This window comes from Theropithecus gelada, chromosome 3, assembly GCF_003255815.1.
Source record: "Theropithecus gelada isolate Dixy chromosome 3, Tgel_1.0, whole genome shotgun sequence".
Lineage (NCBI taxonomy): Eukaryota > Metazoa > Chordata > Mammalia > Primates > Cercopithecidae > Theropithecus > Theropithecus gelada.
This window is the reverse complement of record NC_037670.1, coordinates 138221570-138238149: the sequence shown is the minus strand read 5'-3', so window position 1 is coordinate 138238149 and position 16580 is coordinate 138221570. Positions and strand designations below refer to the sequence as shown.

Genomic DNA, 16580 nt, shown 5'->3' with positions numbered 1-16580 from the left:
CAGCTGATAAACAACTTTAGCAAAGTTTCAGGATATGAAATCAAGAAACCATGATTACTAGTATTCCTATACACCAACAACAGTCATGCCAAGAGCCAAATCAGAAATGCGATCCCATTAACAATGGCCACAAAAAGAATCAAGTACCTAAGAATACAGCTAACCAGGGAGGTCAAAGGTCCCTATAATGAGAACTAAAAACCACTGCTCAAAGAAATCAGAGATGATACAAACAAACAGAAAAACATTCCATGCTAAAGGACAGGAAGAATCAATATTGTAAAAATGTCTGTACTGCCCAAAACAATTTACAGATTCAGTGATATTTCTATCAACCTACCAATTACATTATTCACAGAATGAGAAAAAAACTATTTTAAAATTCATGTGCAAACAAAACAAAGCTCAAATAACCAAGGAAATCCTAAGTGAAAAGAACAAAGCTGAAGGCACCATGCTACCTGAAACTCTAGTATAGGGTCAAACTCTAGTATAGGGTTACAGTGATCAAAACAGCATGGTACTGGTACAAAAACAGACACATACACCAATGGAACAGAAGAGAGAAGCCAGAAATAAGGCTGTACACCTACAACCATCTGATATTTGACATAGCAGACAAAACGAGCAATGGGAAAAGGACTATCTACTCAATAAATGGTGCTGGCTAGCCATATGTGGAAGTTTGAAACTGGACCCCCTTCCTTACACCATATAAAACAATTAACTCAAGATGGATTAAAGACTTAAATATAAAACCCTAAACTATAAAAACCATGGAAGACAACCTGGGAAATACCATTATGAACATAGAAACACTCTGTACATTTGTTTAAGTTCCTTATAGATGCTGAATGTTAGCTCTTTCTCAGATGCATAGTTTGCAAATATTTTCTCCCATTCTGTAGGTTACTCTGTTGACAGTTTCTTTTGCTGTGCAGAAGCTCTTGTTTAATTAGGTTCGATCTGTCAATTGTTGCTTTTGTTGCAATTACTTTTGGTGTCCACTCTGGACAAAGATTTCATGACAAAGACACCAAAAGTAATTGCAACAAAAGCAACAGTTGACAAATAGGATCCAATTAAACTAAAGAGCTTCTGTATAGCAAAAGAAACTATAACAGAGTAAACAGACAATCTACAGAATGGGAGAAAATATTTTCAAACTATGCATCTGACAAAGGTCTAATAAAGAACTTAAACAAATGTACAGAATAAAAGCAAACAACCCCATTAAAAAGTGGGCAAAGGACCTGAACAGACACTTTTCAAAAGAAGACATAACATGTGGCCAAGAAGAATATGAACAAAAGCTTAATATCACTGATTGTTAGAGAAATAAATATCAAACCCACAATAAGACAGCATCTCACACCAGTCAGAATGACCATTATTAAAAAGTAAAAAATAAAAGATGCTGGCAAGGCTATGGAGCAAAGGAAATGCTTACACACTGTTGGTGGGAGTATAAATTAGTTCAACTATTGTGGAAAACAGTGTGGCAATTCCTCAAAGACCCAGAAACAGCAACACCATTCAACCCAGCAATACCATTACTGGGTACATACCCAAAGGAATATAAATTGTTCTATTACAATGATACATGCACACGTATGTTTATTGCGGCACTGTTCACAATAGCAAAGACAGGATCAGCATAAGTGGCCATCAATGGTAGACTGGATAAAGAAAATGTGGTACATATACACGATGGAATACTATGTAGCCATAGGAGAGAATGAGATCATGTCCTTTGCAGGAACGTGGATAGAGCTGGAGGCCATTATCCTCAGCAAAGTAATTCAGGAACAGAAAACCAAATACTGCACGTACTCCCTTATAAGTGGGAGCTAAATGACGAGAACACATGGACACATAGAGGGGAACAGCACACACTGGGGCCTACCAGAGGGCAGGGTTTCGGAGAAGGGAGAAGATCAGGAAAAATAACTAGTGAGTGCTAGGCTTAATACCTGGGTGACTAAAATCTGTATAACAAATCCCTAGGACATGAGTTTACATGTATATATAACAAACCTGCACATGTACCCATGAACTTAAGATAAATTAAAAGACATATGCATCCAAAACATGAGTCAAAATATACATTGTCTAAATGTAACTATTAGAAATAATAATTTTAAGTTTAAATTAAAATTAATCTTTTGATAATTCATATTAACATAAATAGAACTTTAAATTTTGCTTTTCCCCCTAATTGCACAAAGTAATGATTCTAGGCTATCTGTATCATACCAGGGGATATTTGACTCTGGTATGGACTCCTTGGTATTTCTTGGCTGATGCATCTAACTAGAGTGAAAGTGTGGGATAAACAAATTAGCAGAGAGTTTTCAATTAGCATGCAAGCACTTGAGTCCCTGCCACTGAATGGTTAACAAAATCAACAAAGTAAATAGTCACAAAAGTCATTATTTGCAGGTTTTGAAGTCCAGACTTCTTTGGAATAGTGATGGATGGTCCCTGGCTGCTAATAAAAAATTGTAAAAATCTGTCTATGATACAAGAGTCCAATTCTAACATAATAAAGAGGAGACTGTGGGCAGAACTCCTAAAGCCAAGTTTATGATTTCCCAGTCAATAACTAAAGCTATTAATGCAAGGAAGTGAGATCCATAATGATGGAGAATTTCTGTTGTTCCCTCTCTCCATTAGATGCTAGGGTATTGAGAACAGATTCCATATTTTATAACTTACTTTGTAAACTTAGGATCTAACACAGTGCCTGACACAGAGTAGAAGTCAATGTATGTTTGCTTCACAATTAAATGACAACTTCCTTTTTTTTTAAAAAAAAAAATCTATTATACTTTAAGTTCTAAGGTACATGTGCACAACATGTAGGTTTGTTACATATGTATACATGTGCCATGGTGGTGTGCCGCACCCATTAACTCGTCATTTACATTAGGTACATCTCCTAATGCTATCCCTCCCTACTTTCCCCACCCCACGTCAGGCCCCGGTGTGTGATGTTCCCCTTCCTGTGTCTAAGTGTTCTCATTGTTCAGTTCCCACCTATGAGTGAGAACATGCAGTGTTTGGTTTTCTGTTCTTGCGATAGTTTGCGAAGATGGTTTCCAGCTGCATTCATGTCCCTACAAAGGACATGAACTCAACCTTTTTTATGGCTGCATAGTAGTCCATGGTGTATATGTGCCACATTTTCTTAATACAGTCTGTAAATGACAACTTTCACGATAAAAGGTTCATGTCTCTGCAGATTTCACAGTTTTGAAGAGATTTTCAGTAATATTCAGACATTTACACAAAGAACTTAAATGATTTCCAAGGTCACAGTTTCTTAACAATAAGCATGGCTCTAGAACTTAGGCCTACTTACTTCTAATACAGTGCGCTTAGCTATATTTTTAAATATGAAAATGCATATACTATGAACATAAATTTTATGGGTCAATTAAAAATTTCCTAAGATATTATTAGATGATATCTGCCTTTAAGCTTATGATATATTTTCCTTCTAGGGTTAATGCTGGAATCACACACACATCAAGGAAGAATCCACTTGACCACTGAAATTTCAGTTTTCTTAAGTGCAAAATGAAGAGGTTATCTCTGATGTGTGCTTGCTAAACATCTTAGAGATCTAGATTTCTGACTATATATTTATGTCTTTATTTTGGTCAAAATTTAAAGCACATTATACAATCCATATAAAATAAGCCCTTGGTGCTTGAGTATTATACTAGTTTATCTTTCATAAATTAAGCTAAACAACCTGAATGCTGCCTTTGGTGGCTAAACTCTTCTGCTATAACATGATCAATTATCTATATTGAATCATTCAACTATTCAAGAAATAAATGACACAACCCTTTACAAATGTAGTGACCAGCCTGGGCAACATAGTGAGATCCCCATCTCTCCAAAAAAAAAAAAAAAAAAAAATAGCCGGGTGTGGTGGCATGTTCTTGTAGTCCCAGCTTCTAGGGAGGCTAAGACAGGAGAATTTCTTGAGCCCAGGATGTCAAGGCTGCAGTGAGCCATGGTCACACCACTGCACTCCAGCCTGGGCAACAGAACAAGACCATGTCTCAAAAAAGAAATTACCTATATCTTGCAAAGTTTCCATTCTGTTCTGACTTAACTGTGCATGCCCTATTGGTAGATATGAACATTTTCAAAGAAAACTTTTCAGTGACTGACATCTGAAGAACAAATCTGTGTCTCAAACTATGTTTGAAGTGATATCCTTTCACTAGTAGTCTTTTAAAATACTAAATATTAATTTTAGTTCTAAGAGATTACATAATTCATTTTTATAACTTAGATCAGTAATTCCCAAATAGAAATATAGCAGTGTCTCTGAGGGAGAGAGAGAACAGTATAAGATATTAAATTTATTAAAGGGGGCATAAGCTGGAAAAGGTTGAGAGAGCTTGTCACAAAGAAAAATTGTCTGGACACCCCTGGAGATCTTTCATCAAATGGAAAAAGGAAAGTTCACAAAAGTTAATTGATTTAAAAAAAAAATAAATGAAATCTAGAAGAGATTAATTTTAATGACTATTTTCAAAGAATGATTAATTTGTTAATTATGAATTCTAAAACTAGAAGTTGGCATATGTATGGAATAATATGAACAATATTGGACTGAGGGCAAGAGAGAGCTGAGTTCAAGAGAGCTGAGTTCAAGTCAGCTCTCTGTCATTAGATAATAGAGTCCTTCATTATTCTGAATTTATATTTTCTTATGTGAATATGAAGAGACTAGCCTAGATGATTGCTAAGTGACGTTAAAGCTCTACCCAATTCTTGCTTTTTTTTCTAAAAGCATTTTATAGCACCCCTCCCACACTAAAAATAGCACATAGTACATATGTAGAGGGATAATAGCTACAATCATTTTCATAACTAGAACTTAAGCCGCTGACTATGGCAGACAGACTAGGAGATCATGCCTTTCCTTTTCTTTTTTTTTTTTTTTTTTTTTTTGAGACCTAGTCTCCACTCTGTCTTCAGGCTGGAGGGCAATGGCGCGATCTCAGCTCACTGCAACCTTCGCCTCCTGGGTTCAAGCTATTCTGCCTCAGCCTCCTGAGTAGCTGGGACTACAGATGCATGCCACCATGCCCAGCTAATTTTTCTATTTTTAGTAGAGACAGGGTTTCACCATGTTGGCCAGGATGGTCTCAATCTCTTGACTTTGTGATCCGCCCGCCTTGGCTTCCCAAAGTGCTGGGATTATAGGCATGAGCCATTGCACCTGGCCGGAGAGCATGCATCTTAACCAAGTCTATATGTCAGAATCACTTGTGAAGCAACATCCTCTTGGAAAAGCTTATTTGAACATCTCTCCTAGTGACTTTTGACATCTATCTCTGGTTTTAAAAACTCCAGTTCCAGTTTGGGAGGCCGAGACGGGTGGATCATGAGGTCAGGAGATCGAGACCAGCCGGGCTAACACGGTGAAACCCCGTCTCTACTAAAAATACAAAAAACTAGCCGGGCGAGGTGGCGGGCGCCTGTAGTCCCAGCTACTCCGGAGGCTGAGGCAGGAGAATGGCGTAAACCCGGGAGGCGGAGCTTGCAGTGAGCTGAGATGCGGCCACTGCACTCCAGCCTGGGCGACAAAGCGAGACTCCGTCTCAAAAAAAAAAACAAAAAAAAAAACAAAAAAAAAAACCCAGTTCCAGACTATCTCTTGACAAAACGTTTCTTTAGGTTGCAAAAACCTATGCTAACATGGGAAACAAATGCAAAGTCATAATTAATTTCAAAATAGATAATTTCTTTCCTACCCATTTGTGAATAAACTCAATCTGTCTTATTTGTAATTCTCACCGGATCAGAGCTGACAGACCTTAGATATTTTACCTTTTTTTTTCTTGAACCCGTGACAGTAGAAGATCGGGTAATAGAAACTCAGTTGGCATTGAGATGGAGTATGTATAAAGAGGAACACACATATGTATTTTAAGTTATATATGTATACATGTTATATATAATTATATTTGCATATATTTCATATCTCATATCTTCTGTTTGCTCCTCCAAATCCACTTGCCACCCTTTTCACCATTTTCCTCCCTGTTTTCTGCTGCAGGAGACTGACCTGAATGAACTATAATAGTTCCCATGCCCTCTGGCCAATAAGTAACTCTGGTAGGACATCATAAAAAAGGAGAAAAACGAATTCAGTTTATTTATGCTCCTGGATCACTGGCAAAGTCGTCTTCAACTGGCTGTGTCCCTTGACCAGGTCTCCAGTTGGTAAACTCTTTATGGCACTCTTTGCTTTCAAGTTCTGGTAAGTGTTCCTTTCCCTTATCCCTTGAGGGATGGTAAAAGCTCTGATGCAACTGACCCCAGTTTGTCACACTAGTTCTTGTGGCTTCTCTGCATTTACACTTTATAAATAGACCCTTGTAAATAAACCCTCCTGGAATTATCTTATTTGAGCATGCCACCTATTTCCTATTTGCTGGGTTCCTGACTGATACTGTTTTTTTGTTAATGGTGCCTTTGAGAATATTTGATTAATACCAAAAATTGTGGAATGCATGGAGACTTGAGCTTTAGTTTGTAACAACAACAACAACAACAACAACAACAACAAAGCAGAAAGAAAAAGCTGTAACTCTTCTAAAAACAGTATACCTTAGTGGCTGAAGAAGAGTGTGATAAATTGTGTTGAAATTGAGGTAGTAGTGGATATGAGAAAATGGGATGTTGGTCTAATCCGTGATATGGAAATAAAGCAAGGAAATGTGAATTTTAACTGAATGCAAACACCAAGTCACAAGGCTGAGGCTGTTAGTATTTCTTTTCATGCTCCAGAGACACTTGATCTGTAATATTGCATTCATCTGGGGGCAGCTCATTAACAGAAAAATATAGGCAAGCTGAAAGGAGTTCATAGAGGAGTAACAAAATGATAAAAAGCACTGGAGGATTGACATGTGAGAAGAGATTAAAAAGATGAAATCACTCTGCTTTAGCTAAGTGGTGACTAAGGGAGAACATGTCAACTGTCTACAATTATGTGAAGGTTATAAATTCCAAAAGAAAGGCAGTGATTACTACAAATTAAGGTAGTGCTCTGTGTAAAGAGACACATTAACAAGGGAAAAGTTTAGATCAAATAACAGGACCATTTTCTAATGTCTAGCTATATTATGTCTTATAAAGCTAAGTGTTACACACTATAGCCTTTGAAAAAGACAAAAATAAAACAAATTACAAATCATTTCTTAATGATATATATGTATTCTCTATAGCTAGATTACATACCTATCCATCTATCTATTGATATATCTTAGAAATCAGCCTTTTACAAACATATATCAGAATTAAAATAGTGACTTGTGCTATTACTATAGGTTTTGTAGTAGACACATTTAACAAGCATCTTGTTTAATTTTTAACATTACACTTTGACAACTAAGGCAACTGTGGGTTAGAACATTTGAGTAATATTCAGAAGGTCATTCAACTAGTAAGCAGCAGAGCCAAGAAATGGACCCAGGGGTCTTCATTTCCACTCCTTTGCTAACTAAATCCTGGATAGTTAAAATATTTCAGTACATTATTATATCTTAAATTTTCATTATCCCATTATTTACATGGCTATATGAACTATTTTACTAATTTCCATAAAGCATTTTGTTACTGATTTCCTTGACTACATAGCAATATATTTTAGGTACCTTGAAATACAGCTGCTTGTGGTCATCAAATCTGCAAGGCACAGACATTTCCACAGCCATTACCCATTCTTAAGCAATCCATGTGGTCACTACCCATTCTAGCTATGTGAATGAGATAAAGCTCAAATAATTTCATTTCTTTATCCTTCAAGACTCTATAGTCACTTATAATTTTAGAAAATAATTTCTCCATCCACTACTTATGCAATTCAAATTACCTAATAAGTTATACTACATTAATGAGGTTTTCATTTGAAAGAAATTATACTATTGGGCTCTTTTCAAAAAGAAAACCTAGTCAGTCACCTTTCACACTTTATTTATTTTTTCAGTTTAATTAATAGATATTTGGAAAGAAAACCATGCTCACGTGTAACGTTTCAAACAGTACAGCAGACTATAAAGTAAAATGAATAGAGCCCCCATTCCACTGCCATCTGTAAGTTTTGTGGATAGAAGTAAATACTGCTAACATTGTCTTTTGTATCTTTCCAGGAATTTTCTATGCACATATCTGTACACATTTTTTTTCACTTAGCCATTTATCTTGCCTATCTTTCCATATTAGCACATAAAGTGCTACTTTATCCTTCTAAAACATTCTATTGTATGGGTGTAATGCTATTTATCCAATGCTCTTTTGAGAGGGACATTTAACAGATTTGTAGGGATTGTTAAACACACAATTCTGTTATGAACATAGATCTGTATTTATCTTTGTATATTTTCCTATGCTGATAGAGCAAATTTTTAGCTGGGGGCATTTCTGGGTCAAATCGTGTGCAGTTAAAATTTTTATAGTTTTTACAAAAATTATCATCCCCCAACTTGGGTTTTATGACATAAAAAAAATGTGACAGTTTAAGCAGGCTGTTCATACTTTAAAACTCATATCAAATTTCAAGGTGTGATGGTATCAACTTGTGCTTTGAGGGCATAAAATGGCCATTTGCAAAAGAACGTTTTATTCTACATAAATGTATAAGTCCTGGGTCAGGCTTGCCTTAGCCCACTTATATTTGCAAATCAATAACACATATCTTGTCTGTATTTTCCCATGGCTTAATTAAAATGAATGTACTAATGTTCAAAATAATGAATTTGATTACTTCTTTGTTCTAGGTTTTTGCTTGGGCTATTTCTTCTACTTGGACAATCTACCTTGCTCTAACCTTGCATGTCTAAATTCCACCTACCCTTCATACTTTATTTAAAATGATACCTTCCCCATCTGAATCATGTTTCCTTCCTCAGAACTTTCAGCACCTTTATTTAACCCTTTTGTAATAAAAACTATACATTTATAAATCCCTGAAAATGATAGGTATCATTATTAGTAGACTCTGGATCTCTCTAGTTCTAAAAATGTTCTTATCTTCCTCTGTTTGCACTTACCTGCTCCATGAATTAATTTAGTTCAAACTACATATTCAGTACTGTGATATTACTTTTATTTTATTTTTAAAAATCCACATTTCCATTTTTTTTATGCAGAAAGATGTTTATCACAACGGTTTTTACAATGGCAAGAAGTGAAAGCAATCTCAATGTTTAAATATAAAGGAAAGTATACGTAAGTTTTACTGTATACATAGGATAAAGAAACTACATAAAAGGTTTTGATGGTGTGGAGAAACGCTTATGAAGGAAGTGGAAAAAATCAGGATACAATACTGCATATAATCTCAAGTATTTCCATTTTTAACATCAACTAATTAAAATAATATTTTTATCTTAAAGTTCCAGGATTTCCAATACAGCAGAACATGATTTAAAAATACCTCTTTGGAACTTAGCTTATAAACAAATGCAACTTTAAAAACTGTGAGTTAAATCTGAAACATACTGGCAGGAGTAGCATGGATGCTATCATATTCAAGGCCTTTAGAGGCAGGCTAACATAGTTTGCAGGCTAGCATAGTTGACACGCCATTGGACCTATTTATAGAGCTGACTTCTTTTTGCAATGTCAACTGTAACATTATACTTATTTTAAGCCTCAGTGTCTCAAATGTCAGCCTCTACTAGTGGAACAGTTCTCTCTTATTTGATATCAGAGAGCCCAATGGAGCCTTCTGAAGTACCTAGTCAGATTAGCAAAGATAATTTTTTAGAAGTTCCTAATTTATCTGACTCTCTTTGTGAAGATGAAGAAGTTACTTTCAAACCTGGTTTCTCCCCTCAACCGAGTAGACGAGGTTCTGATTCTTCTGAAGACATATACCTGGATACCCCATCTTCAGGTACTAGAAGAGTTTCATTTGCTGATTCCTTTGGATTCAATCTCGTGTCTGTTAAAGAATTTGATTGCTGGGAATTACCGAGTGCTTCAACCACTTTTGACTTAGGGACGGACATTTTCCACACAGAAGAATATGTTTTAGCCCCACTGTTTGACCTGCCTTCTTCAAAAGAAGATCTTATGCAACAACTCCAGGAACAGAAAGCAATACTGGAGTCAACTGAGTCTCTTCCTGGGTCTACAAGTATCAAGGGTATTATTCGAGTTTTGAATGTTTCTTTTGAGAAGTTAGTATATGTACGAATGTCTTTAGATGACTGGCAGACACATTATGACATTTTAGCAGAATATGTTCCTAATTCATGTGATGGTGAAACTGACCAGTTCTCCTTTAAGATTTCATTGGTTCCTCCTTATCAAAAAGATGGCAGTAAAGTTGAGTTTTGTATACGTTATGAAACTTCTGTTGGTACATTTTGGTCAAATAATAATGGCACAAATTATACATTCATTTGTCAAAAGAAAGAACAAGAGCCAGAGCCTGTAAAACCATGGAAAGAAGTTCCTAACAGACAAATAAAAGGCTGCTTAAAGGTAAAATCAAGGTGAGGATATATCTTACATACTTTATTCATAATCTTAAAGTTTTTATGTTATTCTTTATTTCATGTGTTGTAAGAAAGTCACTCTTTAAAAATATACTGCTTGCTATGTAAAAAGCAATGGTGCCAGGGTTTAACAAGGTCAAAGCTATTCAAATGATAGCAGTGGGTTATCCTTTCTACAAATGTGAGAAAAAAAATATGGGAAGGGGAACATCACACACCAGGGCCTATTGTGGGGAGGTGGGAGCGGGGCGGAATGGCATTGGGAGTTATACCTGGTGTAAATGATGAGTTGAAGGGTGCTGATGAGTTGATGGGTGCAGCACACCAACATGGCACATGTATACATATGTAACAAACCTGCACATTGTGCACATGTACCCTAGAACTTAAAGTATAATAAAAAGATATGGCTATAACACAATAGGTTGGGAGAGAAGTGCACTGTGTATATTACTTGCCTAATGAGTTATAAATTATTCCTGTTCAAACCTTAAAATCTAGATTATTCACATACAAAATTATTTACTTTGATATTTAAAGTACATTTATTTTCAGTGGTTTTTAAATGTCTATGTTTTACTTTGAAACAGTTTTGATTAACATAAAACTATATTTCAATTTGTAAACTTCTCCCAAAAGCTGCAAATAACTTCTTAATAACGGTTTGAGTTATACAGGGATGTTTGAAGTGATACATGTTAATTTAAATTATAAAAGAAATGACCTTAATGATTAACAGAAAGACATAAGTACATGAGTCATATATGAGTTACACACACAATTTCATTAATTATAACCAAGGATAACATTATGGAACACAAATTAGTATAATTTAGTAAAAGTCAATGGAGCAGAACAAAAAAATGACCCAAATATAAATAGGGATATTCAGCTATATAGATTAGAGATTTGGGATGTGACCCCTCATTAGTAACCTTGCTCTCTTGTTAATGTGAAAAATAAGAAAAACCGGCATTCAGCTGTCTCGATAGTACATAGCTGGCTAATTTCTGTGACACTAGGTAAGTAGATAAAACATTCATGAGAAGTGATACCCCGTCTTTCCTCAGTATCCCAGAGGGAAAGTCTACATTGCTCCAGCCACAGGCAAATGTTTGATCATCCTCTGAGTGCTCCATCCTAACCGTCCCTAAACCCAAGGATTTTGGTAACTGTACCGGAAATAGTGTAATATAGGAAACAGGAAAGGGAACTGTATTTGGAATCAAGACACCCAGATTTAATTCTCTAAGGGGAATTTAATACAAAGCATAAGATATGATATTGGGAAATTTTTTTAAAAATTATGCTTTAAAGGATAAATAATAACTACTAAATGCATTGTTCCAATGTATTAATAAACTAAATGCAGTATAGGTGGAAGCAATTCAAACATACACTTTATGTTTATTTTCATTTTCCTTTAAAGTCATTTGAAATATTGACTTAATCAACTTTGTGAATTAGGCCAACTTTCTTGGTCTAAATTAAACTTTCTTTGATTTTGACTGATGCTGTTAGGAGAGACAGTTTAATAATAATCTCTACATAGGCTAAAATAATAATTTAGATGTTTATGAAATTACTCTAACACATTAGCTACACAAACAAAATAAGTTCAACATTATTTGGCAAACTAATTTATATGCATAAATATATACCTATTAAATACTTTAAAAATAAGCTAATCATCAGTGAATATCTGTTAAACACACTGCAACTTGCTGTATATGTTAGAGAAAACAAAATTTAGAAAAGGTGCAGCATTATTGTCTAAAAGCTCATAAAAGAGGCAGTGTTGAACATAGTGGATTTTTCTGCAATTTAAAGATGCAGTTTTAAGATTACAAGCAATACCTACTGAACTGTGGTTTGGCTAGGGGATTCCTTTGATTTCTTTGACAGGCCGAACTTGACTGATACCAAGACAAAGAGTCGCCAGCTGATAGGCCTCATCTTCTCCCTTGGGCGTGATGTTTTTGGAACTTTTCCTAGTTGAAGATACGTAGAAATATATGTGTCCACACATACATTTGTATTCAGAACAGTAATCACTGGATTCACAGCGGACACCATTCAAGTTTTAATATTGCTTTGGGGAAAAAACCTGAGAAGAACTAAACCACAAAATGGTCTGAAGGCCTGTAAAGTTTCCTAATGAGTTATAAAAATGGAAAAAATCTCTCTCCCTCAAAACCACAAATACATTTTCTGCACTTCTGTAACTTAAAAATGACCAACATAATTCAAACCACATTTTGAAAAAAGCATTTGCCTCTGGAGGAGGCTTTTTGTGCTGAGTTTCAGTCCAACATGAATTTTTACATCTGATTTATATACCACTCAAAATGGAGTGTATAAAGGAAATCCTGACAGATCCTTAGAGCAGCATGTGCCATAATAGAATATTTATACAGCTTTTCCATGATATAATTTATATGCAATGGGGTTTCAAATATTCCTAAAACTCATACAAGAGAGCATTATCAAATTTCTAAATGAATATTGCAGTTGGATTTTATTGTGAAGAGTTTGGTTAGAGAAAAATAGCACACCTTATTGGTGTTATTTTACAAAATGTGTACTTGGTTAAAATAAAAATGAACTAATACTTATTTGATCAAAAAATTATAGCTACTAAAATATCCTCCTCTCTCCAAATAGTTACAGAATCTAAATGGGTCATTTTTGAGCATTTCTACACTTCCTATGTAGCTTAATTTGGAGGTTATTTCTTTCAGAAAGTAAAAACAGAACATATATACATATATGTATGATTTTTTTTCTTTATACCTGCAAATAGATTAGTAATAGTGTGTAATATCAGTTATAGTTAAAATGAAAATCAGGCTGCCCTAGTGTAGAGAATAACAGCTAACTTCAATTCTTCTTAATACAAAAGTTAATCTGCTATCAGGGTCCCTGAGATTGTATCTTCTCAAAGTGTCAATAATCCCTTCTAATAAGTATGGAATGAATGAATGTGGGAATACATTTAGGTAGGATTTCTGTTAAGTCAATCACCCACCCAGGCATTATGTTTTCTCTGTGGAGATTTTTCTCATGTTAGAGTTTGCAAATCTCCACATTGGTGTGGGTTGTCTATTTTCTTTTGATGCCTGATAGTCTATACACTTTGGACAGAAAGAAATATGTAGAGAGAGGGGGAGGTAGAGCTTGTAACTCATAGGCATGTGATTGAGAGTGACCCAAAGATATTGAATTGCACTGACAGGCATGCATCATGAGATACTTGTTAAGCATCACCACATATCCTAGCAAACTAAGCAGATTTCTGATATATCTGACGGGTTTTATTTTAAAATCAATGATAAAGATGACATTGATATAAATCACATTAAATGTACATAGACAAATGAGCTAAAATAGCATACAAAACAATATAACCTCAAAGTTAAGATTTTAGGCTTCAGAGTTGAAGATACCTGAGTTTGAGTCCAAGCTCTCCTGCACGCTAGCAATGTGAACTTGGGCGAGTTAAGCTTGTTTTTCTGATATGTTAATTGAGAATAACCATAACTCTATCTCATAGGGGTTGAGATTTTGGTGAAGTAATACATATAAACTTTTAGCACAGCGTCTGGCACATAATAAGTTATCAGTAAATGTTAACTGCTGTAAAAAGACAATGGTAACTTCATTTTTGGTTGTGTCTGAAAAACTGTAAGGCTCAAGCTGCACCAAAGTTTTTTTCCTCTTTCCTTTCAGGGCTTCTAAATTTTCAGCTTTGGAGAGCCATTCCTTTGTCTCTTGTGAGATTTTAATCAACAAGGCAAACTAACTGAACTGTAAATTTTCTTTAGATATGTGTCAACTTATATATGAATTATCTTAAAGCCGAAAGAGAACTTAGTGAATGTTAAAATTTCCACATTTAAGAGAAGAAAAAATGAAGAACCAGACCAAAAGGGATAAAAAGGCATTCGTTTAGGATTGAATAGACAAGCATATTAATTTCAGTAAAGTTTACACTTAGTAGCTACGTGGCTGTGGGCATATTACTTCACAGCTGAAAACCTATTTATTCACCTGTCAAATAAGGGTCATGATGTCTAGCATCACATTGATTAAAATAACTTTATATACTTAAAACTTTTCATATAGCATGTTAGACACACAAAAGGGTATTGTCAAAAGCCCAACATCATAATTGTCCCTATTATTATTAAATCTTGTTCAGCTAATTTCCTGACTCTTGAACTTGCATTATTTCTCCATACATCATAGGTTTCCTTGTTTCAGGCTCCAAAACGTATTCAGCAAATGTTTACTAAAGAACTGTATGTCAGGTTCTGAGTTGTTAGGCAGCAGTATCTAACTGAAAAATGTGGCTGGAGACAGCTGCCTGTGAAGACAAGTAGACGCCCCAAGGGAAAAGGCCTTGAAAAGCAGAGAGAAATGAAGGGGAGAGAGAAAACAGCAAAACCAAGTTCAGATTCTCTGGGTATACAATAGAAGCCATAGATAAAAAATGAAATAAGAATTATTTCCACTTGAGGTTTTCTAGAATACATGACCTAGAGCTGACATTGTGTACTTACTGGCCTTGGGGGTGGTCTCCCTTCTCAGCATCTTGGCTTTTTTTCCCCACTGCCTGCTAAATGTATGTTCCTAATGGCTGGGTACACCGGTTGACTTCATCTGGTTTTGTATTTTATTAAGTGAAACCAATTTATTATTTTAAGTAAAGAAACTGCATGATATAGGTGTTTGATGGTATTTATAACTTGGCCAGGTGAATGCAAATAAAGTTCTAAATGACTTTAAGGCCAAAGGAGAAAATTGATTAGTCCTTAATTTTTGTACTGTAGGAAAAGAACCAGGTACATTCAGGAATAGGAAAGAGAGAAATCCTTTCTAAAACATAATTTTAAGAATACAGAGGGTTTATCTTTCAGGGTGGTAAAATTGTGAAAGTGAGGCCAAGAAAAGCACTGGGAAATGGGGCATAAGATATGGCTACGTTATGTGTTTCAGTCAGAGCTGTTGGATTGTGAGACTTCCTTAATTTACACATACAGTATAATCTGGGGTCCTGGAAATAGTCCAAAGAGGTGTAAATAGCCCCACGAGGCCTTTGGGACCTCATGTATGCCATAACCAACTCGTTTTGAGTCCACACTAATTGTGGAAGCTGGGTCTGTTTAAGGGAGGGACCTCTGGCAAGGCCACGTGGAAACATAAAACACAGCTGTGCAGGGCCCATCAGGAGGGTGTTTGGAAGCAACCAGCTGGTTGACAGCAAGGCGCCAACTGGCTTCGCATTTCCTTGGAGGTCCACCAAGGTTTCATGGCTTCCTGGTTTTGTGGAAGTACATATCCCATCCTAGACTTTCCCTAGCGTGGTTTTGAAACTTTTCTGAGAGAAGAGGAACAAAAGGGTATCCTCCTTCAGGGTGTCTCTCAGGCTCTGGCTGAAAGGAGTCGCTATGAATGCCATGCCTCAAATGGATCCTCTGGGATCTCTGGGAGCCTATCCTCCCCACCTGAAGCCCATCTGCAGCCTGTAAAAATAAAGCAGGGCCCACTATTTCTGAGCCAAAAATCTTCCTGGCAAAAAAAAATAGAAAATAAAAAAGGAAGAAAAAAGAAGATGGCACCGTTATGAAGTGGGCCAACTTAGTTTTTCACCTTCCTCCAGTTCTGCTAACTGTGACTCTCATCCCTATTCCAAGTTTTTACCCCAACCCCTCAACAGGAATAACTCATAGTTAAAGACCTCAAGGGAAGATATCTGAAGTGGATCTGATTGCCCAAGGCCCTATCAAACTTAAAAAATCCTCCCTAGTCTGACACCTCACTTTGTAACCTTGCCTAAAATTTACATATATGTGTGTTTGTGTGTATGTATGTGTGTGTTGTATGTTTATCTATGTATGTACACATGCACACGCGTGTATGAGATTTTCCTTCTTAAATGCAGACCCCTTGAGGGTGGCAGGAGCTCTCTCAATCTTATACCCATTGAGGTCAGTTGCACAGAGGCACTTTGAGTTTGGACTGAGAAAATGGAAATGC

The 16580-nt window shown here is 35.8% G+C and overlaps 1 protein-coding gene across 1 annotated transcript in view; it reads left to right on the top strand.

Moving 5' to 3' along the window:
• The first annotated feature begins 9693 nt into the window (after positions 1 to 9693).
• The window catches only part of PPP1R3A (protein phosphatase 1 regulatory subunit 3A), a 37416-nt gene continuing 30529 nt past the window's right edge, over positions 9694 to 16580 (top strand). Inside the window, exon 1 of the mRNA XM_025380330.1 lies at positions 9694 to 10538. Within this exon, the coding sequence (XP_025236115.1) occupies positions 9703 to 10538 (836 nt within the window). The 5' untranslated portion in view covers positions 9694 to 9702. The remainder of the gene's footprint in view (positions 10539 to 16580) is intronic.